The sequence below is a fragment of the Meriones unguiculatus genome, chromosome 9 (genome assembly GCF_030254825.1).
Source record: "Meriones unguiculatus strain TT.TT164.6M chromosome 9, Bangor_MerUng_6.1, whole genome shotgun sequence".
In the NCBI taxonomy this organism is placed as follows: Eukaryota; Metazoa; Chordata; class Mammalia; order Rodentia; family Muridae; genus Meriones; species Meriones unguiculatus.
In genome coordinates, this window is record NC_083357.1 from 38,806,184 (window position 1) to 38,830,998 (window position 24,815).

The 24,815-nt window shown below is 39.8% G+C and overlaps 1 protein-coding gene across 8 annotated transcripts in view; it reads left to right on the forward strand.

Annotated features, from left to right (window-relative positions):
• The window catches only part of Fgd4 (FYVE, RhoGEF and PH domain containing 4), a 197,803-nt gene that overhangs the window by 147,400 nt on the left and 25,588 nt on the right, over positions 1-24,815 (forward strand). For 7 of the 8 annotated variants that reach the window (XM_060391048.1, XM_060391050.1, XM_060391045.1 and 4 more), the window contains 4 exons: positions 365-503; positions 4,423-4,481; positions 4,760-4,906; positions 13,669-13,841. In XM_060391048.1, the coding sequence (XP_060247031.1) occupies positions 365-503; positions 4,423-4,481; positions 4,760-4,906; positions 13,669-13,841 (518 nt within the window). Of the gene's footprint in view, positions 1-364; positions 504-4,422; positions 4,482-4,759; positions 4,907-13,668; positions 13,842-24,815 lie in introns of those variants that run through there. The other variant, XR_009594175.1, reaches the window with a different exon arrangement.

Consider the following 24,815-nt stretch of genomic DNA (forward strand, 5'->3'; position numbering starts at 1 on the left):
CAACAACATGATTTCAAAAATGGCTGGGACTCAGAAATCTGCATTTTTCAAAGCACCCCAGATGTAGAATGCAGGTGTCCTTGGTAGAAAAATACTGCCATTGATGACAGTTCTTTATTACACTAAGGTTTTAGATTGGGTAACCTAATTTTTGAATATTATTTTCAAAACTTTAATTACAGGGGTTAGTGAGATAGCTCGGTGAGTAAAGACACTTGCCACCAAGCCTAAGGACCTGAGTTTGATCCCCAGGACCCATGTGGTGCAGAGAACTGAATACTGCAGGTTGTCCTCTGACTTCAGTACATACAGTATATAAATAAATGTAACAAAAGATTTAAAAATATCATCTTGCTGGTTACAGAAACAGAAAATCTGTGGAAACTTAACCCTGCAGCACCATATGCTGGAGCCCATTCAGCGGATCCCTCGCTATGAGATGCTCCTGAAAGACTACCTGAAGAAGCTGTCTCCGGACTCCCCAGACTGGAATGATGCAAAAAGTAAATGCTTTTATTCTCTCTCAACAACAGCCTAATAATTTAGCCAGACTGTCCTTTGCTTTCAATGATGTGTCTTACAACTGCTTTAATCAAGTGTTCCTTCCTGTTAGAAAATCATCTCACTGGAAATCATTATCAGCACCTTAACTGAGCACTCCACCTTAAGTCAGGATAACCCCATTTAGAGAAATGCAGATCATGCTTCCCATTCTGGATTCATATTCATCACCAACTGTGAAAGCTAAAACTATAGGCTTAGAAATGTTTGGAGTAGTAATATAGTCAATTATCTTCTTATAGGAAGAACGTGCTGCTGACGAAAGCGAAGAAGACATTTACTATGTAAATTAAACTGTTAGCATTGCTCCCTAACATGCATAGGACATAAGTAAGGTGCTTTATTGTCTAGTAACATTTTCCTAAAAAAAAAACCAACAACAAATGTAGTAGTTGTGATTAATGCCTTTAATCCCAACACTCAGGAGGCAGAGGCAGGCAGATCTCTGAGTTCAAGGCCAGTCTGGTCTATGGAATGAGTTCCAGGACAGCCAGGATTACACAGAGAAACCCTGTCTAAACAAAAACCACAACTTTATTTCAATTGTGTTGGTTGTCTTAATTATTTCATTAGATTAGAATGAAAGTTTTTTAAGACTAGTTTTTAAGACTAGTAAGGTTCATTAATTCTTTAGTTTCTCATGCAGTTTTTATTTTTTTGTGATATTAGAGATTGAGCCCAAAGATTTCCATACCATATTCTGATATGTACATAGTGGCGCTTAATCTCAGCACTAGGGAGTCAGAGGCAGGTGGCTCTCTATGAGTTCCAAGCCAGACTGGGTTAAATAGTGATCCTGTCTTGTTGATGATTATTAATATTTAATATTGATTTATCTTTTAGTTAAACAGCAGTTATTCCTAAACAATCTTTATACCCAAAGATGACTACACAGAGACTACAATTTAATTAACCTAGAGCACAATGCTGGGCAGTAATTATTCCATCCTAATACTCCAATCCTGCATAGCTTTCTCCCATTCAGATTTCCTACATTATACTTGCTTTTTAGTCCTATCTTAGGTCCTGTTCATCCTGGTGTTTCCCGGTCCTCCCTTCTTGGATCTCTTCTCTCACCTGCTTCTTCTTTCCCCTCTGGACCACGATGTCCTACCCTATTCTCTCCATTGCCCATCTCCAGGCTGGTTGTTTTTATTGGCAATACAGAGAACAGATGGTAACATGTTTACACAAACTTGAGACAGGTGATGCTTAGAAGAAGTATCACAATGCAATGTCCAGATTGAAACCAGATAGTGGGGTATAGAAATAAGTATTTGAATGAACAAGGGTAAATTGTATACATTCCACAAGAACATTATACTAATACTGTCTCAGAAAGAAAAAAGGAAGAAAGAAAGAAGAAAGGAAGAAAGGATGAAAGGAAAAAATGTTGTACCTTTAAGCCTCTAATACAAGTTTTTAAAACTTCTCAAAAATTAGAGATAAATAAAAAATTAACAGTTATGGTTTAAATACTTGATAAGCACTAATAATACTAATATCTTTAAAATATTTTTCTCTACATGTTCTTAACTTCTTTCATAAGTTAGTGTTTTTCTGTGATGAGGATCATAAAACGATTTTTGGACTCAGAGCCCAAGTCATCTTGAACACAGAACGTTTCTATTGTTTTCCCACCATTCCTATGAATTAGTGACCACAGAAACCTCTCTCACCCTTCTCACACTGAAGTTTGTATGAGTTTGATGCATGGTCTTTCCCTGGTTTATTACTTCCTGGGAACTCAGCTGAGGTTCTGGTGAATCAAAAGTAGGCCTTCCAACTCTCCCTGCACTCCAGCCTATGCCTCATCCTATATATCACACACACAGAACTGCCTGTGTCCCCGTAGTTCTGAAACATGGAAAGATGCTCTGTATTTTTCCTTTTAAGTGACCTTATCCTCTTATCCTGCTTTAGAAAGATTCATGTTTAGAAAGACAAGTTGATCTTCAGAGCCCAACATATAAATCAACCAGGTCACAGGACATGGAACACATCACCTGTTCAGAGTGTCAGGAATGCAAAGACAGACATTCTTTGTATGGGTTCCCTGGCCCTCAGATCAGATCCCTTCATGAGGACATTTCCCCCCTCACTCACTCTTCTCCTTGCCATTGAATGCAGGACTCAACACAGCAAAGCCATAAAAAGATGGGCAGCACCAGCTGCACAGTCTAGGGATACTCATGGATGAAAGCAAAAATGATGTTAATTATCCAGTTTTTAAATATTGGCATTATTCCTCCCTAAGATATTATTTAGAGATGCCTGAGAGGTACTGGGGAAAGTGGGGACATTGCTTGGAAGTGGCATGTCACTTACAACCAGATTACCTCAGCAGAGAGAGGCGAACTCCACAGCAGCCACACTGCAGCAGGAGATCTTTCTTTCTCCTGGAGAGCATCCATTTCCTTTACAGTTTTATCCTTGGTACTTACTTTCCTTGTCTGGTTTCAAAATTTCTGAGGGTTAGTTCTTCAAATTGTTTTTTGACAGTCAGGAATATGCACCTAGATGAATGTTTGGTCTTGATCTTTTCTGTTCCTCTTTGGGTTGTCATCTGGTTCCCCAGTTTTCCAGCTCCAGAAGCAGAAAATACACTGAGCCAAGCCAAGCTCATTCTTAGTGGGGCTGTGGATGGGCCATCTTCAATCATCCTCTCCGGTGCAGAGCAGTCCTTCAGTAAGGGACAGTTCTTACAGAGAAAAATGTGTTGGTCCTTGCATAGAGCTGCCACCATGGCCACCAGAACAGCTAATGCATGATTTAAATCCTATGTTCAGCATTGTTTCACTATCCAGTCTTCTATGTCTAAGATTCATTCTTGTCCTAGGTTAGAGTATTGAAAGTAGAAGGTGAAGCAACAAAAGTATGTTCTGCCCAGCAATGCAAAGAACACAGAAAATGTGGGTCTGAGGAATGGAGCTGTGTTTATATGACTTAGGGCTGAGAGGTGCTCTACACAGTTGGCCCGTTAGTGGCCTTTGCCCCCGCTATTCTTCCACATTAGCCCCTGGAGCACCACAGTACACACCTCTCTTTTTCTTTTCCTCCCAGGACCTGTTCCGGCCAAAAAAAAAAAAAAAAAAAGTCCCCAGACTCACTCTATCTGAATCAGGCTGCCATCCTTTGCCAAAGAAAAAGCTGTTTATGTTTTGTAGAAAAAGTGTGGCATCACAAGTTTGAATCATATGATCTGGGGTTTATGTCTGTGTGGAACTAGCCAAGTCACATCACTTCTTCATTTCTATAATGTGGCAAAAGGAAATGAAAGAGCTCACCAACTGGTAGATGATGGTTCTTAGGGGATACTTTCCAAAATGTTCCAGCAACTCCTTTAATTGCTAGAAGTATCAAACTTCACATATAGTAATGTTTTTCCTACATATTCCGATGATATGGTTTAATTTGTAAATTAGAGATTAACAATATATAATAAAATAGAATAATTTTAACTATACTATAATGAAATTTATTTTAAACTTAGGAATTTTTTTCTGGAAATTTCTATGTGCTGTTTTTGACCCATAACAAATTGACAGATTGTGTGCAATAGCTGTGTGTATGAAATTACCCCTGGCAAAGTGCCTTGAGTCTGATTAATGTACAATGTAAATGCAGTTCATTTTACTAGGATAGACTAAATGTACCTGTGAACCTAATCATCATATATGTCATTTTGCAAGTAAATATCCTGTACATTTAGATAAACTGTTAACAGGTGACTTATGGAAACACCATACGAGGCTGTAAGTGGAAACTGCTATGATTTCCATTGTCTTTGCTCTATTTTTATGCTACTCAAGTAGCACAGGAAGGACAAAACATTTATTTACTTTTCTTTTTTCTATTTAGAGTCACTTGAAATTATATCTACAGCAGCAAGCCATTCTAATAGTGCAATAAGAAAAATGGTAAGTGTCTTTTAGAAGATCTAGGAACCTTCTGGATAGGTAATAGTTGATACCTGTGACTATTGTAGATTTAGACCAAAATGAGCACATATATGTGAGCAGAAAAGAATATTTACCAACTGTCTAATCTATTCTTCTCTTTTAATACGATTCACTTTATTGATACATTTTATACCAAAATGTACTACTATTACTATCTATTAACTTATGGAGATTTTAGTTAAATTTAAATTATCTCCTTATATCTGATCTTGCTGTGTTTTGTTTTAATTTCCTAGGAGAACCTGAAGAAACTCTTAGAGATTTATGAGATGTTGGGAGAAGAAGAAGATATTGTAAATCCCTCAAATGAACTAATAAAAGAAGGACAAATCCTTAAACTAGCAGCTCGGAACACATCAGCACAAGAGCGCTACCTCTTCTTAGTGAGTACAGTAGTGTCAGCAGGTTGCACACCAATTGTTGGTCACTACAATTCCTGTATGTATCTTAGAGAAGTGACATAATTTCTTACTTCCAAAATAGTTACATCCATCCCTGCTTTAGTCAACATTGTCAGGATTTTCTATAGGAGAATATCTTAAGAACTCTATGGAATATTTCTTTCATTCTAGCTAGTCAGCTGCAATAGTGTATACTGAAAACAGGGTAGCCTTTCTATAACCTGTGGACATGATTTTGTTGCCCAACTGTTCCCGCTGACAGTAGTCCCCTAACTCTCCACAGTCACCAGACTACAATATCTATAGAAGAAGGATGTGAGTGTGCTACACAGTTAACCCTTCCTAAGTTTTCTGAGGATGACAATTCATCTAGGACTTACCTCAAGTAGGGACATACGTGGACAAATTATTTTGTTCGGTTTCTGTCTACATTACCTTTATTCTTTGTTATTAAAGTGGAGTCTAATTCTCTTTATACCTAAAAAAGATGAAACATCATAATAATGGTTAACAGATAATAAATTAACTAATAAAAGAATTCAGCAAGTGTTATTAATTATGATCATTAAGTTTGTAAAGAGCTGGCTAGTGGCTCGCTTTCCTGATGCTAAGCATTCATCTTATCATCTATAATAAGTTGTTTTCAAGGCCTGAAAAATTCTAGAAAATGGTTTACATATTTCTTTGAAAAAATTATAGGGATTTTCATAGGAATTTTTAATATCCCACTGTGTTTTGAAAATTTTTATTACATATATTTATTTGTGAGTGTTTGTGTTAGTATGTATGTGAGGAGCGTGTGTGTAAAAGAGACAGAGATTGCATGTGTGTGTTTATGTGTGTTTGGGACTGTTTTAGGAGTGAGTTGGGGAGAAATGGGGGTGGGGTGGATATATATGTTTGTGTGTGTGTGTGTGTGTGTGTGTGTGTGTGTGTGAGAGAGTATGGGGTACGGATCAGTATATGTGGGGGTCAGTGAGAGAGGGAGAGAGAGAGTGGATGTGTGAGTATATGGCTGGTTATGTGTTTGTTTGTGTGTGTGTGTGTGTGTGTGTGTGTCTACACATCCATACCATAATTGTGTGTAAAGGTCAGAGGAAAACTTACAAGAGGAATTTCTCTCCTTCTACCATGTGGATTCTGGGGATCAAGCTCAGTTTGTCAGGCTTGATATCAAGCTTCTTTACCTGCTGAGCCATTTCAACAGACTCACAAGTTTTGTGTGTTTGTTTGTTTGTTTGTTTGTTTGTTTGTTTTTAAAGAACATTTTGTTGCCACACTATGCAACTATTTCATTCTACGATCATTAACTCAAAAATTTAAAAACATATCTATACAAAAGCAAAGAATAGTATATTCTAAGCAATGAATTCTTATGTCACCAATGGATCGATTCATGACTTTTAAAAATTTTTATATTAGTTTATTTACTTTTCATCTTGAGGGTGCCCCTCCCTCTTTTTCTCCCAGTCCCCCAACATTTCCCTTCCCTCCCCCTTCCTTTCTTCCTTTTCCCCCAGAAAACGGGAGCCTCCTACATTACACTTCTCCAGCATATCAAGTCACATCAAGACTGAACTTATCTTCAACCCCTGAGGCAAGGCAGCCCTGTCAGGGGAAAGTGATCCAAAAGCAGCCAATAGAATCCATGTTAGAAACAGCTGTTTCCACTCAACAGGTACCCCATTTGCAGACCAAGCCACCTGTTGGCTATATGTGTGCAGGGGGACCTAGGTTCAGATCATGAATGCTCCTTAGTTGATGTCTCAGTCTCTGAAAGCCCCCATCAGACTGGGTTAGTTGTCTCTGTTGGTCTTCTTGTGAGATTCCTGTTCCCTCCAGGTCCTTCCTTCTTTCCCCCAACACTCCTACAGGACCCCCTGAGTTCTGCCCATGCTTGTCTGCAAGCTCCCCATCTGTATCTGCTGTTGGCCGGAGCCTCCCAGAGGACAGTCAAGTTAGGCTCCTGTCTGAAAGCAGAGCAGAGTATTATTATTAGTGTCAGGGGCTGGCTCTCTATCATAGGATGGGTCTCAGGTTGGGCCAATTATTGGTTGGACTTTCCCTCTATCTTTGTTCCCTCCTTACACTTCTTGTAGGCAAACTATTTTTGTTTCACAGGTTTTGTTGGTGGGTTGTTGTTCCCCTCCTTCCACTAGTCCTGCCTGGCTAGGAGATGGTCAGTCTTCATGCCCCCCCCCTCCTTAGGAGTTTTAGCTAGAATCACACCCATGTCCTCCCAGGCACCTACCCTGTCACAGGCCTCCAGCTTGACAAAGAGATGCCTCCCCCACCCAGTTTCCCTTCTTGTTCCCAGCCCTCTCACCTCCCATCCCCATTCTCCTCACATCTAATCCCACCCTTGTTTCCCTCCACATTCCATCTCCTGCCCAGTTCCCTCTCTTCACCCACTTCTACAACTATTTCATTCTAAGATTGTTAACTCAAAAAAATTCAAAAATAGGTATCTTTGCTATGCAAAAGCAAAGGATAATATATTCTAAGCAATAAAATTGTTATTTCACCAATGGATAAATTCGTGACTTCTTTGGTTACCTACTGCATCTGCTAGTGTAGCTTGTATGTATATGTGTTTAGAATTGACAACTTGAAATTGGATAAACCAAAGGGAGCTTGTTCCTGATAGAAACTGATTCTCTCTCAGCAGCCAGACAGTCAGTAGCTCTTCATCAAAAGGTGAAGCTTGTAAAATTTTCTCCATTCACATTGGCCTGTCAACTGATGTTGTTGTTATGCAAATCTTGTTTTAAGTAACTATATCACTGAGACTCCATTGGTGTAGCGTCCCTGTAAAGATAATATTGAGTAGCAGGCATCCTGGCTCTTTGCTTCTTACAGCCTTTCTTGCATCTCTTCCATGATGTTCACTGAGTCTCGGGTGTGGGGTAATACTGTAAATGTACCCATTGGGCTTTTTCTGCACATCATGAGCAGTTGTGGTTGTCTGTAATAGACTGTATCTGTTGCAAGAAAGAAACTTTTTTGATGAGCAGCAAGAGCTATACTTATCTTTGCGTATAAAGCTAATGATTTTGTATGTACTTAGAAATAAGAAATTATATTATTTAAGAAAATGACAGTAGTAGAGTCTTCTTGGGTCTCTGACCTTTCCAGTTATAGGTAGTTGGCTAGGTTCAGAGCTACAGGTATGAATTCCCTCCTATTAAGTAGACCTTGAGTCCAGTTAGACAGCTGCTGGCTACCTCCAAGATAAAAGTACCACTATTGCAGTATTGGAGATATTTTCTGGGCCAGCCACTCAATAATAATTATAGATATTATCCAAGTTCATTGTAAAACTCCTCATTTTTGCCAAGCAGAAGTACTTTGTTTTGCCTAGGTTATAGTTTTATACATAGCAAAATAAGAAACAAGAGCATACAATAATTGTACCAGGGTTCCAAGTTCTATTCAGAAGTTCATTACAAAGTGTAGGTTTTATTATTGTTTACATAAGAACATGGTTGCCATTGAAACACCAGTTCCAAGGGGAGGAACCGTACCTACCTTGGAGAGGAGCAACAGAGAAGTCTATAGATTTGGTGAAGAGGTGGAGAAAGACCAATGGTGATCAAGAGCCTTTATGGCTTACAAAGGAAACAAGAAGGACCAAATAAAAGGCTTAGAATCCCTGGACTGAGCAATTTCAGTGGGGTCTGCAGTATAGGGCTCTCTGTAAGGAGTGATGGTTCAGGTTAATAAAGAGTATTTGAGTATTGCCTCTGGGCTAGTTGACTAAGTAGGAATGTGTGTCCCATTAAGCACTGTGGATTGAGTGTCAGTGTCAGTTAGATGTGCAAATGTCAAAGCATCAAACATGTCAAATAGAAAAACTTGTTTTTTTATTGGACAGAACTCTTAGAATCAGTGTCTGCCTGTCTTTACCTGTTGCTCATCTTTATATTTCCTCCCACCATGGTCCCTTTTTGTTTGTTTGTTTGTTTGTTTGTTTCTGTGGATTCTCCAGAGTGCTGCCTAGTTTTGTGTGTCAACTTGATACAAATTAGAATCATCAGAGAGGAAGGAGCTTCACTTAAGAAAATCGCCTTCATGCGATCCAGCTGTAAGGCATTTTCTCAATTAGCAATCAATGGGGAAGGGCCCAGCCCATTGTGGGTGGTGCCATGTCTGGGTTGGTGGTCTTTCTTTCTCTAACTAAGCAGTCTGAGCAAGCCAGTAAATAGCACGCGCGTGCGCGCACGGACACACACACACACACACACACACCTATAGCCTCTGTGTCAGCTCCTGCTGCCAAGTTCCAGCCCTGCTTGAGTTCCTGTTCTGACTTCCCTCGATGATGTAGTATGATATGGAAGTGAATGCAAAATAAACCCTTTCCTCCCCAACCTGCGTTTTGGTCATGGTGTTTTATTGCAGCAATAGAAACCCTAACTAAGACATCCAAGTAACATACTCAACATCTAAAGATTCAGATCTAGGATCCACAGATAGATAAGTAACACGTGAATTTGCTTTGTCATGTCTGGGTTTCTTCACTCAGTATAATATATTGTTTCATCCATTTGGAAGCATTTTATTTTATTTTTCTTTACAACTGAATAGAATTCTACTATGTGTATGTACCATATTTTCATTATTTCTTCATGACCTAGAGGATACAGAAATGGTTTCCTAGCTATTGTGAATAGAGCAAAAATTAGCTATGTAATAAAATGTTGATTCTTTTGGACATATGGCAAGGAGTGATTAACCAGGTCCTATAATAGGTCTCTTTTTAGCTTTTTGAGAATTCTTCATTGATCCTCCATAGTGGCTGCAAAAGTTAACAGTCCCAACAGTAGTGAAGGAAGGTTCCCCTTTCTAAACATACTTAACAGCATTTCTTTTCTTGATCTGACTGGGGTAAGGTGAAATCTCAAATTTGCATGTCCCTAATTCTAAAGGATATAAACCACTGTTTAAGGTATTATTTTCTTAACCATGTTTGTTTATTCTTTTGAGAACTCTGTTTAGATCCATTACCCATTTTTAAGTTGGGTCATTTGTTTTCTTGACTCTTCATTTTTTTCAAGTCCTTTGAATATTATGGATATCAATCCTTTATTAGGTATACAGCTGGCAAGGATTCTCATCCATTCTATGGGCTTCCTTTTCACTCAAGTGATTGTTTCTTTTGCCACACAAAAGCTTATTAGCTTGGAAAGGTCACATTTGTCACATTTGTCAGTTCTTGGCCTTAATTCCTGAGCTAATGGAGTCCTATGCACAGTCCTGTACCTGTAGGATTCTGTCTTTGCTTTCTTCTGTAGCTTCGTTGACTTAGGCTTCACAATGAGGTCTTTGATCCATTTGAAGCTGATTTTTATGCAGGGTGATAGGTTTGAGTCTCATTTTATTCTTCTAATTAGACATCTACTCTTTCCAGCATTCTTTGTTGAAGATGCTATGTTTTCTTCACTGAGTTTCTGGCATCTTTGTAAAATGGCTGTAGATATCTATACTTAATTTTGGATCTTCTGTTTTCACTTGGTTTATGTGTCTGCTTTTGCCTGAATCATATTGTTTTTATTACTATAACTCTGTAATATATCTTGAAGTCTGGAATGGTAATCCCTCCAGCATTGTTCTTTGTGTTCAGTATTTATTCATCTGTATGGTGTCTTTGTGGTTTCATATGAATTTTAGAATTTAGTTTCTATTTCTATGAAGAATATTGTGAGGATATTCTGTGAATCGCTTTTGGGAAAAAAATGGTCATTTTCAAAACTCTACCAATCCATGAGCATGAGAGGACTTATCATTTTTAGCATTTTCTCCATCTCTTTCTTTAGAGATTGAAAGTGTGTGTGTGTGTGTGGTCTTTCATCTTTTTTTTAATCTTTTTTAATTACGTTTATTCCTAGATTTTTTTTATTTTTTAAAATTCTTTATTAATTACACTTTATTCACTTTTTATCCCCCCATTGGTTCCCTCCCTCCTCCCATCCCAATCCCTCCCTTCCTCCACCCTCTGCATGCATGCCCCTCCCCAAGTCCACTGATAGGGGAGGTCTTCTTTTCCTTCCTTCTGGTCCTAGTCAATTAGGTCTCATCAGGAGTGGCTGCATTGTCTTCTGTGGCCTGGTAATGCTGCTTCCCCCTCAGGGAGAGGTAATTAAAGAGCAGACCAGTCAGTTCATGTCAGAGACAGTCCCTGTTCCTATTACAATGGAACCCAATTGGATACTGAACTGCCATGGGCTACATCTGTGCCAGGGGTCTTAGGTTATCTCCATGCATAGTCCTTGGTTGGAATAGCAGTCTCAGGAAAGACCCATTGTGCTCAGATTTTTTGTTTCTGTTGCTCTCCTTGTTGAGTTCCTGTCCTCTCCAGATCTTATGTTTCCCACTTCTTTCCTAAGATTCCCTGCACTCTGCCCAAAAGTTGCCCATAAGTCTCAGCATCTGCATTGCTAAAATTTTTTTTAAGACTTGTGAATGTTGATGCTTTCCAGATCCCTTTCTCAGCAGAGGAGGTTGAAAAGGTATATTAAAGCAAGGTCAGCAAGCTACTCTACACAGTTCTGCCCCAAAAGCCAAACAAGGGCCCTGTTTCCTTTAGCAGGTTATTCTTATACCATAGGCTACCCCAGCTCCACTAATCTCCAACAGTTAGTTAGCCAGTCTGGTCAGCTATGTGCCTTTCCTTTAAACCTGATAGCTCATTCTGAAATCAATATTCACCTTCAGAATCCTGTACACTGACAAATACAGACATTTACAGTTTTTATCTTCAGTTTATTGGATGGAGCAAGCAGCTCCAGATTTTTTATTGAGTATGTAATAAACAACATATATAATATAAAGTATACATATTTATATATAAAGTATATTATATATTAAACATTGTGCTGAATAATTATTGCAACAAGTCTCTTGTACTTTGGATTCTATCAGCATTGCAGTTTATATTTCCTAGTCATTCTTAGCATAAGCCCTCCTACTTTGTGTAGAAGAGGAGTTGCTACTATACACACCACACTCCCATTCTCACCACTGACTGGAGTCTGAAGAAGAGCATCCTCAGGGACACTGGGACTGTGACTAAAACTTTGGAGAATATGCTGTCTTTTCCTCTGATTTCCAAAAAGTCATTAATATGGAATGTAGAAAGATAGCTGAGGAACAAATAAAAGTTACTGTTTGTTTTTTTTTTAAGATTCTTAATACTATTTCATTTATATTTTGATCATGTTAAATCCCTACTATCCTCTCTTAGCTGCTCATTTAAAACTGAAATCCTCCTTCCCAGCAGCTCTATCTTTCTGGTGACCTGATTAGGGTTTCTTAGATAAGTATAAGTAGGGAATTATATACTGGAGTATATATTACTCTACAACTGAGGAAAATTACTCCTCTTTGACCATGGATAGTATTTTAAGCAGATGTCATCTTACTGCAGGTCTTATGCAGATACATGTAACTTCTATGAGTTTATAAGTGTCACAGTCAAATCATGTCCAGAAGACTGTATTTCAAAAAAGTCTTTTCTGTCCCCTAGCTTTATATATTCTTTTCTCCCTCTTTTGTGATTTTCTCTGAGCCTTGGAGTAGGAGATGGATACAGGTATCTATTTAGGGTTGAACTCTCAACAGTCATTTATTTTCAGCACTTTGAACAGGCACAAATCTCTGCATTCACTATGAAGAGAAGCTTCTTTGATCAGGGCAGAAAGTAGCTTTTGTCTATGTCTATGTTTATATACATATATCTATGTATAACATAAATAATTACAAATGAGCTTGATGACTTGTACAACAGTAGTAAGTACTACATCTTTTTTTGACTAATTTCCTTCTTGTAGAATTCAAATCCAAGCAGAAAGCACTTGGTTCCCCTATAGCAATCATGCCACTATTGCATTAGTAGGCACATCTTGTCTGACAGGTTGGTGGTGTAGCTCACAAAGTCCACGTGGGAATTAGACCATTGAATACTTCTGTCCTCAGCAACCTGCATAATATGTCCAGTAATATAAAAACTAACCAATGAGGAGAAAGCTTCCAGCTTAGTTTTCAATTTCGCTACACCCTGCATCCAGAATATATGTTGTATTCAGCAACAGGGTCTTACCATGTCGTTCTGATGTGCAACCAAAAACAGTGGCAGTAGTGTCTGTTGGTGCTTACATTGTTTTTTTCTGATAGTTTGAGTATATTCATTGCTAGCAATGTAAAGTGTACTATGAAAATAAAACTCATGGGAAGTATCACCTTCTTATGTATCATTTTGGAAGAAGGGAAAAGTGTAAAGTATATTATGTGGAGAAGGAAGTTACTCAGGCTCATCATATATTTTGTGTGACTCCTGGAGCCTAGTGGTTACTTACATTTATCCCTTGGTTTAAGTTCTACCTTATAAAGAAATGCTAAATGAGTCCTCACTTTTATATGACAAACTTCTGAATATTTGATGTTGTTTATCTCACAATTCAGTCACCTTTACTTCATTTCTTATGCATTTGTTCAATGAATATTTTATTGAACTCTAAGAAAACATCCAAGTGTGGTAATATATGCCTATATCCCTAGCACTTAGAAGTATAAGACAGGATTGGGAGTTCAAGACCTATCCTGGTTATACAGCAAGACAATGGAGAGAAAGAGAGAAACATCATATTATTAGTAAAAAATTCAGAGGCATTTCTGTCCAGAGTTACAATAATCAGACTTTAATTTCTTTATCTTCCTATTTATTAATTCGTATTGTCTCTTGGCAGTTCAACAACATGTTGCTGTATTGTGTACCCAGATTCAGCTTGGTGGGTTCAAAATTCACAGTTCGAACCAGAGTTGGCATTGATGGAATGAAAATTGTGGAGACTCACAATGAAGAATATCCACATACTTTCCAAGTGTCTGGGAAAGAAAGAACTCTGGAGCTTCAGGCCAGGTGAGAGAGCCATTTCTGCCACAGCTTCCTGAAAACATCAGATAAGTCATAAATTGTACTGAGGTATCCCTTCTCCTCCTCCTCTTTTTGTTCTTCTTCTTCTTTCTTTCTTTTCTTTCTTTCTCTTTCTCTCTCTCTCTTTTTCTTGCTCTTTCTCTTTTTCTTCCTTCTCTTTTTCTTTCTCTCCTCTCTCGCTCTTTCTACTAAGTGAATGTCCCAAACATATGAAAATCTGACTACCTGGTAATGGAAATTTGGGGGTTATTGAGACAGACATCATGTCTTTCATCTGATCCCTGTATTGCCTAGGACAGAGTTGTGTATACAGTAGGCATCAGTCAGGTGTCTACAGAGTGCCAAGTCACATGAGGATGAGACTGCTGCAGTTTGGTCTTGAAACATGTAGGAAAGGACTCTTTCCTGTACCTATGATTATATTCTGTTGAAAATCTCAGCCCTCGTGAAAAGATAAGCCCTTGAGCAGGAGATGCAGCACACCAAGGGAAAATGTTGGGGGAGAAAGGGAACCTGAACTTAAAGCAATAAAATGGGTGAGGAAAGGTGGCTCAGGAGTTAAGAGCATTTTCTGCTTCTCCAGAGAAATGTGTTTGGTTCCCAGCATCCCACATCTCATACAGACCATGCAAAACATGATACATCACTTATATACTCAGGCACATACGTATGCATAAAATAATGAATAAATAAATCTTTAAATAGCATAAAATAAAAAACCCAACCAACAACCAACTTCTACATGTCTTCTCCAAAAACTATCAGTCCTATAGTAAGGACCAACAATGAAAGCAATTTGGAATAAGTTCCAAAGAATTTTTTTAAAAATACATTCTAATTATGATTTTTTCTTATGCACCTCCTGTCTGATCCATCCTGACTTTTACCTGATTCTGTCATTCTAGCGTCTGTCTGTCTGTCTATCTATCTATCTATCTATCTATCTATCTATCTATCTCTATAACAAACAAACAAGAATTTTTAAACTAAAAAAAAAGAAATCACAAGAAAGACACACAGACACACAAACACTAAAAACAAAACAAAACAAAAAAACCTCACAAAATTGTAAACTAATATACAAGCAAAAGACCAAGTGAGAGTATGTGATTAAAAAATATAAGATGCGGGAGGACAAGATGGCGGCACCAGGAGAACACTGAGTCTGAGGAACAGGACAACATTTTCCATACAGCGACCAAGAGACTGAACTCTGGGCTCTAAAACAACAACAATTATGTTTCCCAGGTGAGAGGAAACCCCCACAGCATGGGAATCAGTAGGGTCCACACTCAGGTCACCCAGCCAGAACCCGAAAGAGATCCCAGGTCCCGCAGGCACTAGTGCCTGCATGTCCTGATCACCTTCCCAGGCTGATTGGTGGGCACAAAAAACACCAGAGACTGGGAGTCCCAGTTGCGAGAAAACCCCACAGAGAAGGAAGGAAATGGTACTGACTTGTGTCACCCAGTCCCTGGAAAAAGTCTCCCAGACCAGCGGGTACAAGCCACCATCACTGAACTAGGCTCTGGCTGCCTGAGCACCCCAGGGCAATAGAGACTGGGGGTCCCTTTCGGGAGAAAGCCCCACAGGGAAGGAAGGAAATGGTAGTAACTTGGGTCACCCAGTCTTTCCCTGGAAAAAGTCTTGCAGACCAGCGGGTATGAGCCGCCATCATTGAACTGGGCTCCAGCCAAGAGCACAGACAATTGCTGCGAGCCCAGCTCTCCAGTACAGACTAAGCTGTGTGCCCCAGGGCACAAGAGACTGGGAGTCACTGTCGGGAGAAATCCTCACAGGGAACAAAGCAAAGGGGACTGACTTAGGCCACCCAGTATATCCCTGGCAAAGGACCCGCAGACCTGCCCAACCCAGGAACCTGCTGTGCACCAGATAGCCTGCTGTTACCAGGAGAGCAGTACCCACCTGCCACAGATTACCGCTTGGGAACTGGGGCACAGAGCCCCAACCTCAGACCTACAGGAGCCCAGAATCCCCGAGATCAACCCCCAGATACTGCTCCAAGGGGCAACCAGTTATCCCTAACAAAACTGACCAAACCACAGGACACACAGTTTACAGCAGCAGATCACTAAATTTACAGCAAGAAACCCAAAAGTTGGGCAGCTGTCTTCAGGACTTCTCCGGGTGAGAGGAGAGCCCTTTCGACTAACAAGGACCACAGTTACCACTCAGGTCTCTATGCCTGAGGTGAGCAGCAGCAACTCCTGAAAAACACCCACCATCGAGTGACTATACCCAAAAAGCTAAGAAGGCTTTCTTCAGGAAAAACCATCTTCCTACCAAGGGGATTCTCTCTACCACAGGATTCCAGAAACCACCAGAAACTAACTCCAAACACCTAAGGTAGCTCAATGGGTAGAGGCCAGCATAAAAGCTCAACCAACAAAAGACAGAGCAATATGGCATCTCCAGAACCCAGTTATCCAGGGACAAGTAGCCCTGGACACCCCAGCATAATTGAAATTCATTTTCAATTATGAAAATGAAGATGACCTAACATCTATGCTCTTGAAAAGGATAACATAGGGAAAAAAAAATGCGTAAAGACCTAGAGGAAGATAAAAACAAACAGATTATGGCCATCCATAAAGAAATAGAGGAAGATAAAAACAAACAGATTATGGCCATCTGTAAAGAAATACAGGAAGTTACAGCCAAACAGTTTGTGGCCTTTAGAGAGGAAATGCTTAAATCACTGAAAGAAAAGAAACAGAGGCGTATTCAAACAAACAGCTACAGGAATTGAAGGAAAAACAGGAAAATACAGTCAGACGGGTGAAGGAAATCACAAAATGGCTCAAGATCTGAAGATAGCATTGGAAAAATTAAAAAAAAAAACAGGAATAGAAGAAATTGTGGAGAGAAAGAACTTAGGGAAGAAAACAGGAACTACAGAGGTAAGCATAACCAATAGACTACAAGAGATGGAAGAAAGAATCTCAGGTGTGGAAGATACAATGGAAGAAATTGATGTATCTGTCAAAGAAAATGTTAAATCTAAAAAAATTCCTGACACACACCTTCCAAGAAAACATAAAAAGACAAAACATAAGAATAATAGGGAGAGCGACAAGATGGCAGTGTTGGGAAGACACTGTGTCTCAGGAACTGGACAGCAGTGTTGACACAGCGACCAGGAGACTGAACTCAGGGACCTAAAAAAACAGCGTTTGTAATTGCCAGGTGAGTGGAAAGCCTACGGTGTGGAAATTAATTGGGACTGACCTCAGGTCACCCAGTCAATACCTAGTAAAGGTCCTGGGGACTGGCGGGCGCACCCGCCGCCCCAGATTGGCGCACACAGCCTCCTATGGCGCCCCCAGCCAGGACAGGGACACACAGTCCCTGGCTCAGAGTGAGGCGCTCGGCCTCCAGACCAGAGCAGAGTGCACAGCCTTGGGCCCAGATCTGCTACCCCAGCCACCATATCAGACCAGGAGGGCACAGCCTCTAGCCCAGAGTGAGGCACCAAGCCTCCGACCCAGAGCAGAGCTTTACTTGTCAGCCCAGAGAGGCATACACAGCCTCCAGCTCAGAAGGGGACACACACTGCCAGCCCAGATCAGAGCACAGAACCTGCTGACCAGAGCAGCGCCTGCAGCCGCCATTCCAGACTGGGGTGCACAGCCTCTGGACCAGAGCGGCACCCCCAGGCGCCATCCCAGACAGGAACACACAGCTTCCAGACCAGAGTGATGTGCCCAGACCAGAGAGGAACCCTCACTTGCCAGCCTAGAGGGGAGTGCACAGTCCCAGGATCAGAGCAGCGCCCCCAGCTGCCAGCTCAAACTTGGGTGCACAATCTCCCGGCCCAGAGGGGAGCACTCAGCCTCTGGCCCAGAGACTTTCTGGGTGCTCCTCTCACCTTCTTAGACAGAACTGTGTGCCTCAGGATACCAGATTGAGTTTCCCTGTTGGGAGAAAACCCCACAGCTAGGGAATCAGCAGGTTCTTCAAGAGGGCTGTACCTGGAAAACTGTAACAGCAGCAGCTCACTAAATTCAGAGCAAGGAGAAACCCAGCAGCAGGGCATCTGTCCTGAGGACTTCTACAGGTGAGAGGAGAGTCCCCTGGACTAACAAAGACCACAGCTACTACTCAGGTCTATACGCCTGAGGTGAGCAGTGGCAATACCTGAGAAACACTGGCCATACAGTGACCATACCCAAAAAGCAGAGGAGGCCTCCTTCAGGAAAAATCATCTTCCAGCCAAGGGGATTCTCCCTACCTCAGGACTCCAGGAAACACCAGAAACTAACAGCCAACACCTAAAACAGCCCAATGGGTAGATGTCAGCATAAAAGCTCAAACAACAAAAGACAGAACAATATGGCATCTCCAGAACACAGCCATCCAGGGGCAAGCAGCCCTGGACACACCAGCATAATAGAAAATCAAGAAGATGACCTTATATCTATGCTGATGAAGAGGATAATAGAGGAAACAAATAAAATACGTAAAGAAATACAGGAAGATAAAATCAAACAGATCATGGCTATCCATAAAGAAATGGAGGAAGTTAAAGACAAGCAGATTATGGCCATCCATGAAGAAATACAGGAAGATGCAGCCAAACAATTTGTAGCCTTCAGGGAAGAAATAATTAAATCACTGAAAAAATAAAAGAAACAGTTGAAGGAACTAAAAGAAAAACAGGAAAATACAATCAGACAAGTGAAGGAAGTAAACAAAACAACTCAAGATCTGAAGATAGAATTGGAAAAATTAAAGAAAACACAAAAGGAGGAAATACTGGAGAGGAAGAATTTAGGGAAGAAAACAGGAACTACAGAGGTAAACATAACAAACAGACTACAAGAGATGGAAGAAAGAATCTCAGGTGTGGAAGATTCAGTGGAAGAAATCGATGTATCTGTCAAAGAAAATGTTAAATCCAAAAACTTCCTGACACATACCATCCAAGAAATCCAAGACAATATAAAAAGACAAAACCTAGGAATAACAGGAATAGAGGAAAAAGAAGATTCCCTCCTCCAAGGCCCAGAAAATATTTTCAACAAAATCATTGAAGAAAATTTCCCCAACTTAAAGGAGAGAGCAATAAGAATACAAGAGGCCTACACAACACCCAATAAATTAGACCAGAAAAGAAAATCCTCCAGCCACATAACAATCAAAACAGTAAGTATACAGAACAAAGAAAAAATACTAAAAGCTGCAAGAGAAAAAGGCCAAGTAACATATTAATGGCAAACCCATTAGAATCACACCTGACTTTTCAACAGAGACTATGAAAGCCAGAAGGGCCTGGACAGATATCATGCAGACCCTAAGAGAACATAGATATCAGGCCAGGCTACTATACCCAGCAAAACTCTCAGTCCTCATAGATGGAGAAAACAAGATATTCAATGAAAAAAAATATTACAACAATATCTACACACAAATCCAGCATTACAGAAGAAACTAGAAGGAAAATACAACCCAAGAAAATTAGCTACTTTCAAGAAAACATAGGAAATAATTAACCTCACTACAGTAAAACAAAAAGGAACCAAGCACACAATCTCATGACCACAGCCAACATCAAAATCAAAGGATCAAACAACCACTGGTCATTAATCTCTCTCAACATCAATGGACTCAATTCTCCAATAAAAAGACACAGACTAACAGAATGGATGTGTAAACAAGACCCAGCAATCTGTTGCATACAAGAAACATACCTAAGTCACAAAGATAGACATTACCTGAGGGTAAAGGGTTGGAAGACGGCTTTCCAAGCAAATGGACCCAAGAAGCAAGCAGGAGTAGCCATTCTAATATCAAATAAAATAGACTTTCAACCAATATTACTCAAAAGAAATGAGGAAGGACACTTCATACGCACCAAGGGAAAATTCCACCAGGAAGACATCACAATCCTGAACATCTATGCCCCAAATACAGGGGCACCCACATTTGTAGAAGAAACATTAATAAAACTTAAACCACATATAGATCACCACACATTAATAGTGGGAGATTTCAACACCCCACTCTCAACAAAGGAAAGGTCAACAAAACAGAAATTAAACAAAGAAACAATGTCTCTAACAGAGGTCATGAATCAAATGGACCTAACAGACATTTACAGAACCTTACATCCAAACACAAAAGAATTTACCTTCTTCTCAGCACCTCGTGGAACCTTATCCGAAATAGACCATATAGTTGGTAACAAAGCAAGGCTCAATAGATACAAGAAGATTGAAATAATCCCTTGTATCCTGTCTGATCACCATGAACTAAAGCTGAACCTCAACAACAACAGAAATAGCAAAAAGCCTACACACACATAGAAACTGAACAACTTGCTACTACATGACAGCTGGATCAGGGGAGAAGTAAAGAGAGAAATTAAGGTCTCCCTAGAACTCAATGAAAATGAAGACACAACATACCCAAACTTGTGGGACACAATGAAAGCAGTGCTAAGAGGAAAGTTCATAGCACTAAGTGCCTTCAAGAAGAAATCCGAGACAGCTCATTCAAGCAACTTAATGGCTTACTTAAAAACCCTAGAAAAAGAAGAAGCAGACACACCAAAAAGGAGTAGACAGCTGGAAATAGTCAAACTCAGGGCTGAAATCAATCAATTAGAAACAAATAAAACAGTTCAAAGAATCAATGAAACCAATACCTGGTTCTTTGAGAAAATCAACAAGATTGACAAACCCTTAGCCAAGCTAACTAAAAGGCAGAGAGACACCATCCACATCAACAAAATCAGAAATGAAAAGGGGGACGTAACTACAGACTATGAGGAAATCCAAACAATCATTAGGACTTACTTCAAAAGTCTATATGCCACAAAATTTGAAAATCTAAATGAAATGGACAATTTTCTTGATCGATTTGACTTACCAAAGCTGATTCAGGACCAGGCAAATCAATTAAATAGTCCTACATTCCCCAAAGAAATAGAAGCGGTCATCAAAAGTCTCCCATCCAAAAAAAGCCCAGGACCAGATATTACAACAATATTTACACACAAATCCAGCGTTACAGAAGAAATGCAGCTTCAGCGCAGAATTCTACCAGACCTTCAAAGAAGAGCTAACTCCAATTCTCTTCAAACTATTCCACAAAATAGAAACAGAAGGAGCATTACCAAACTCATTCTATGAAGCCACAGTCACCTTGGTACCTAAACCTCACAAAGACCCCACAAAGAGAGAATTTCAGGCTAATCTCCCTTACATTGATGTAAAAATACTCAACAAAATACTCGCAAACCGAATACAAGAACACATTAAAGATATCATCCACTATGACCAAGTAGGCTTCATCCCAGGTATGCAGGGGTGGTTCAATATACAGAAATCCATCAATGTGGTCCACCATATTAACAAACTGAAAGAAAAAAACCACATGATAATCTCCCTAGATGCTGAAAAGGCTTTTGACAAAATCCAACATCCATTCATGTTTAAAGACTTGGAGAGAGCAAGGATACAAGACACATATCTAAATATAGTAAAGGCAATATACAGCAAGCCTATAGCCAACATCAAACTGAACGGAGAGAAACTTAAAGCAATCCCACTGAAATCAGGGACAAGACAAGGCTGCCCACTCTCTCCATATCTCTTCAACATAGTTCTGGAAGTCCTTGCTAGAGCAATAAGACAGTTGAAGGAGATCAAGGGAATACAAATTGGAAAGGAAGAAGTCAAATTATCACTATTTGCAGATGATATGATAGTATATGTGAGTGACCCCAAAAACTCTACCAGGGAACTCCTACAGCTGATAAACACCTTCAGCAAAGTGGCCAGATACAAAATTAACTCAAAAAAAAAAAAAAAAGATCAGTCGCCCTCCTATATACAAAAGACAAAAGGGCTGAGAAAGAAATTAGGGAAACAACACCCTTCACAATAGCCACAAATGACATAAAGTACCTTGGTGTAACCCTAACCAATCAATTCAAAGACTTGTATGAAAAAAATTTCAAGTCTCTGAAGAAAGAATTGGAAGAAGTTATGAGAAGATGGAAAGATCTCCAATGCTCATGGCTTGGCAGGATTAACATAGTAAAAATGGCCATCTTACCAAAAGCAATCTACAGATTCAATGCAATCCCCATCAAATTACCAACACAATTCTTTACAGACCTAGAAAGAAAAATTCTCCACTTCATATGGAATAACAAGAAACCCAGAATTGCTAAAACAATCCTCTACAATAAAAGTTCTTCTGAAGGTATCTCCATCCCTGATATTATAGAGCAACAGTAGTAAAAATTGCATGGTACTGGCATAGAAACTGACTGATGGATCAATGGAATTGAACAGAAGGCCCAGAAATAAACCCACATACTTATGCACACCTGATCTTTAACAAAGATGCCAAAACCATACAGTGGAAAAAAGATAGCATCTTCAACAAATGGTGCTGGTCTAACTGGATATCTACATGTAGAAAAATGCAAATAGATCCATACTTATCACCCTGCACAAAACTAAAGTCCAAGTGTATCAAAGACCTCAACATAAAACCAGACACATTAAATAGGTTAGAAGAAAAAGTGGGGGAAACCCTAGAATTCATAGGTACACGAGACTACTTCCTGAACAGAACACCAACAGCACAGGCTCTAAGAGCAACAATCAATAAATGGGACCTCATGAAACTGAAAATCTTTTGTAAAGCAAAGGACAGTGTTACCAGAACAAAGCAACTGCCTACAGATTGGGAAAGAATCTTCACCAACCCTTTATCTGACAGAGGGCTAATATCCAGTATATATAAGGAACTAAAGAAGCTGAATAGCAGCAAACCAAGTAATCCAATTAAAAAATGGGGAACAGAGCTAAACAGAGAATTCTTGACAGAGGAATCTCGAATGGCAGAGAAACACTTAAAGAAATGCTCTATATCATTAGCCATTAGAGAAATACAAATCAAAACGACCCTGAGATTTTACCTTACACCCATCAGAATGGCAAAGATGAAAAGCTCAAGTGACAACACATGCTGGAGAGGTTGTGGAGAAAGGGGAACCCTCCTCCATTGCTGGTGGGAATGTAAACTTGTACAACCACTCTGGAAATCAATCTGGCGCTTTCTCAGACAAGTAGGAATAGTGCTTCCTCAAGATCCAGCTATACCACTCCTAGGCATATATCCAAAAGAGGCTCAAGTACACAAAAAGGACATTTTCTCTACCATGTTTGTAGCAGCTTTATTTGTAATAGCCAGAAGCTGGAAACAGCCCAGAAGCCCCTCAACCGAAGAATGGATGCAGAAATTGTGGTACATCTACACAATGGAGTATTACTCTGCAATGAAAAATAAGGAAATCATGAAATTTTCAGGCAAATGGTGGGACCTGGAAAGGATCATCCTGAGTGAGCTGTTCCAGAAGCAGAAAGACACACATGGTATATACTCACTCATATAGACATATAACATAGGATAAACCTACTAAAATATGTACATCTAAAGAAACTAATGAAGAAAGAGGACCCTGACTAAAATGCTCAATCCCCATCTCGAAAGGCAAAGAGGATGGACATCAGAAGAAGAAGAAAACAGGAAACAACCTAGAAACCTGCCACAGAGGACCTCTGAAAGGCTCTGCCCTGCAGACTATCAAAGCAGATGCTGAGCCTGATGGCCAACATTTGGGCAGAGTGCATGGAATCTTATGTAAGAAGTGGGAAATAGTAAGATCTGGAGGGGACAGGACCCCCACAAGGAGAGCAACAGAACCAGAAAATTTGAACACGGGTCTTCCCAGAGACTCATACTCCAACCAAGTACCACCCATGGAAATACCCTGTAACCCCTGCACAGATGTAGCCCATGGCAGTTTAGTGTCCAAGAGGGTTACATAGTAATGGGAAGAGGGACTGCCTCTGACATAATCTGATTGGCCTGCTCTTTGTTCACCTCCCCCTGCGGGGGCAGCAGCCTCACCAGGCCACAGAAGATGACAATGCATCCACTCCTGATGTGATCTGATAGGCTAAGATCAGAAGGAAGGAGAGGAGGACCTCTCTTATCAGGGGACTTGGGGAGGGGCATGCATGAAGAAGGGGGATGGGAGGGTGGGACCAGGAAGATAGGAGGGAGGGGCTTATGGGAGATACAAAGTGAATAAAGTGTAATTAATAAAATAAAATAAAATTAGAAAAAAAAAGTAAGATGCAGAAGTCTACAATAATACCATTGGGCCTACCCTTAAGTGTGGTTAATATCCCAAGTGAGACTCCATTGGATAAAATGAATATTTCTTTTGAAAGTGGTTATCAGTTTGAGATAGCTTCAGGGTTAGGGATGGAAGCTCCTCAATAAGAGAATTTAATAATTTAATAAATATATGCAAAGAGCTCAGAAAGGATATACTCTAAGAAAGCATAAACAGTTGAATGAAATAAGGAAGTCAATTCAGAATATGCAGTAAAGGATTGAAGTTTTGAAGGAATGCCAAACTTATTCTGCAAATGAAAAAAAAATCAATAGGGGGGCTGGGATAAGGCTGTAAAGTGATTAAATAAATAAATGAATGAAACAATTATTCAGGTAGAAAAAAGCTCAGTGGAGAACCTCACAAATGGAATGGATTATGTAGATTATTATCATGGCTTGCAGACAAGCAAAAGGATTGGATCAGTCTGTTAAGACCAATGATAATTGAAACACAACTACAAATTAATAGAACATGGGAGAGTTTTGGGATACTGTGAAAGATTTTTAAAAAATCTTCTGAAGAAAGAATTAGAAGAAGATATCAGAAGATGGCACAATCTCCCATGCTCCTGGCTTGGCAGGATTAACACAGTAAAAATGGCCATCTTACCAAAAGCAATCTACAGATTCAATGCAATTCCCATCAAATTACCAACACAATTCTTTACAGACCTGGAAAGAAAAAATTCTCAACTTCATTTGGAATAACAAGAAACCCAGAATTGCTAAAACGAT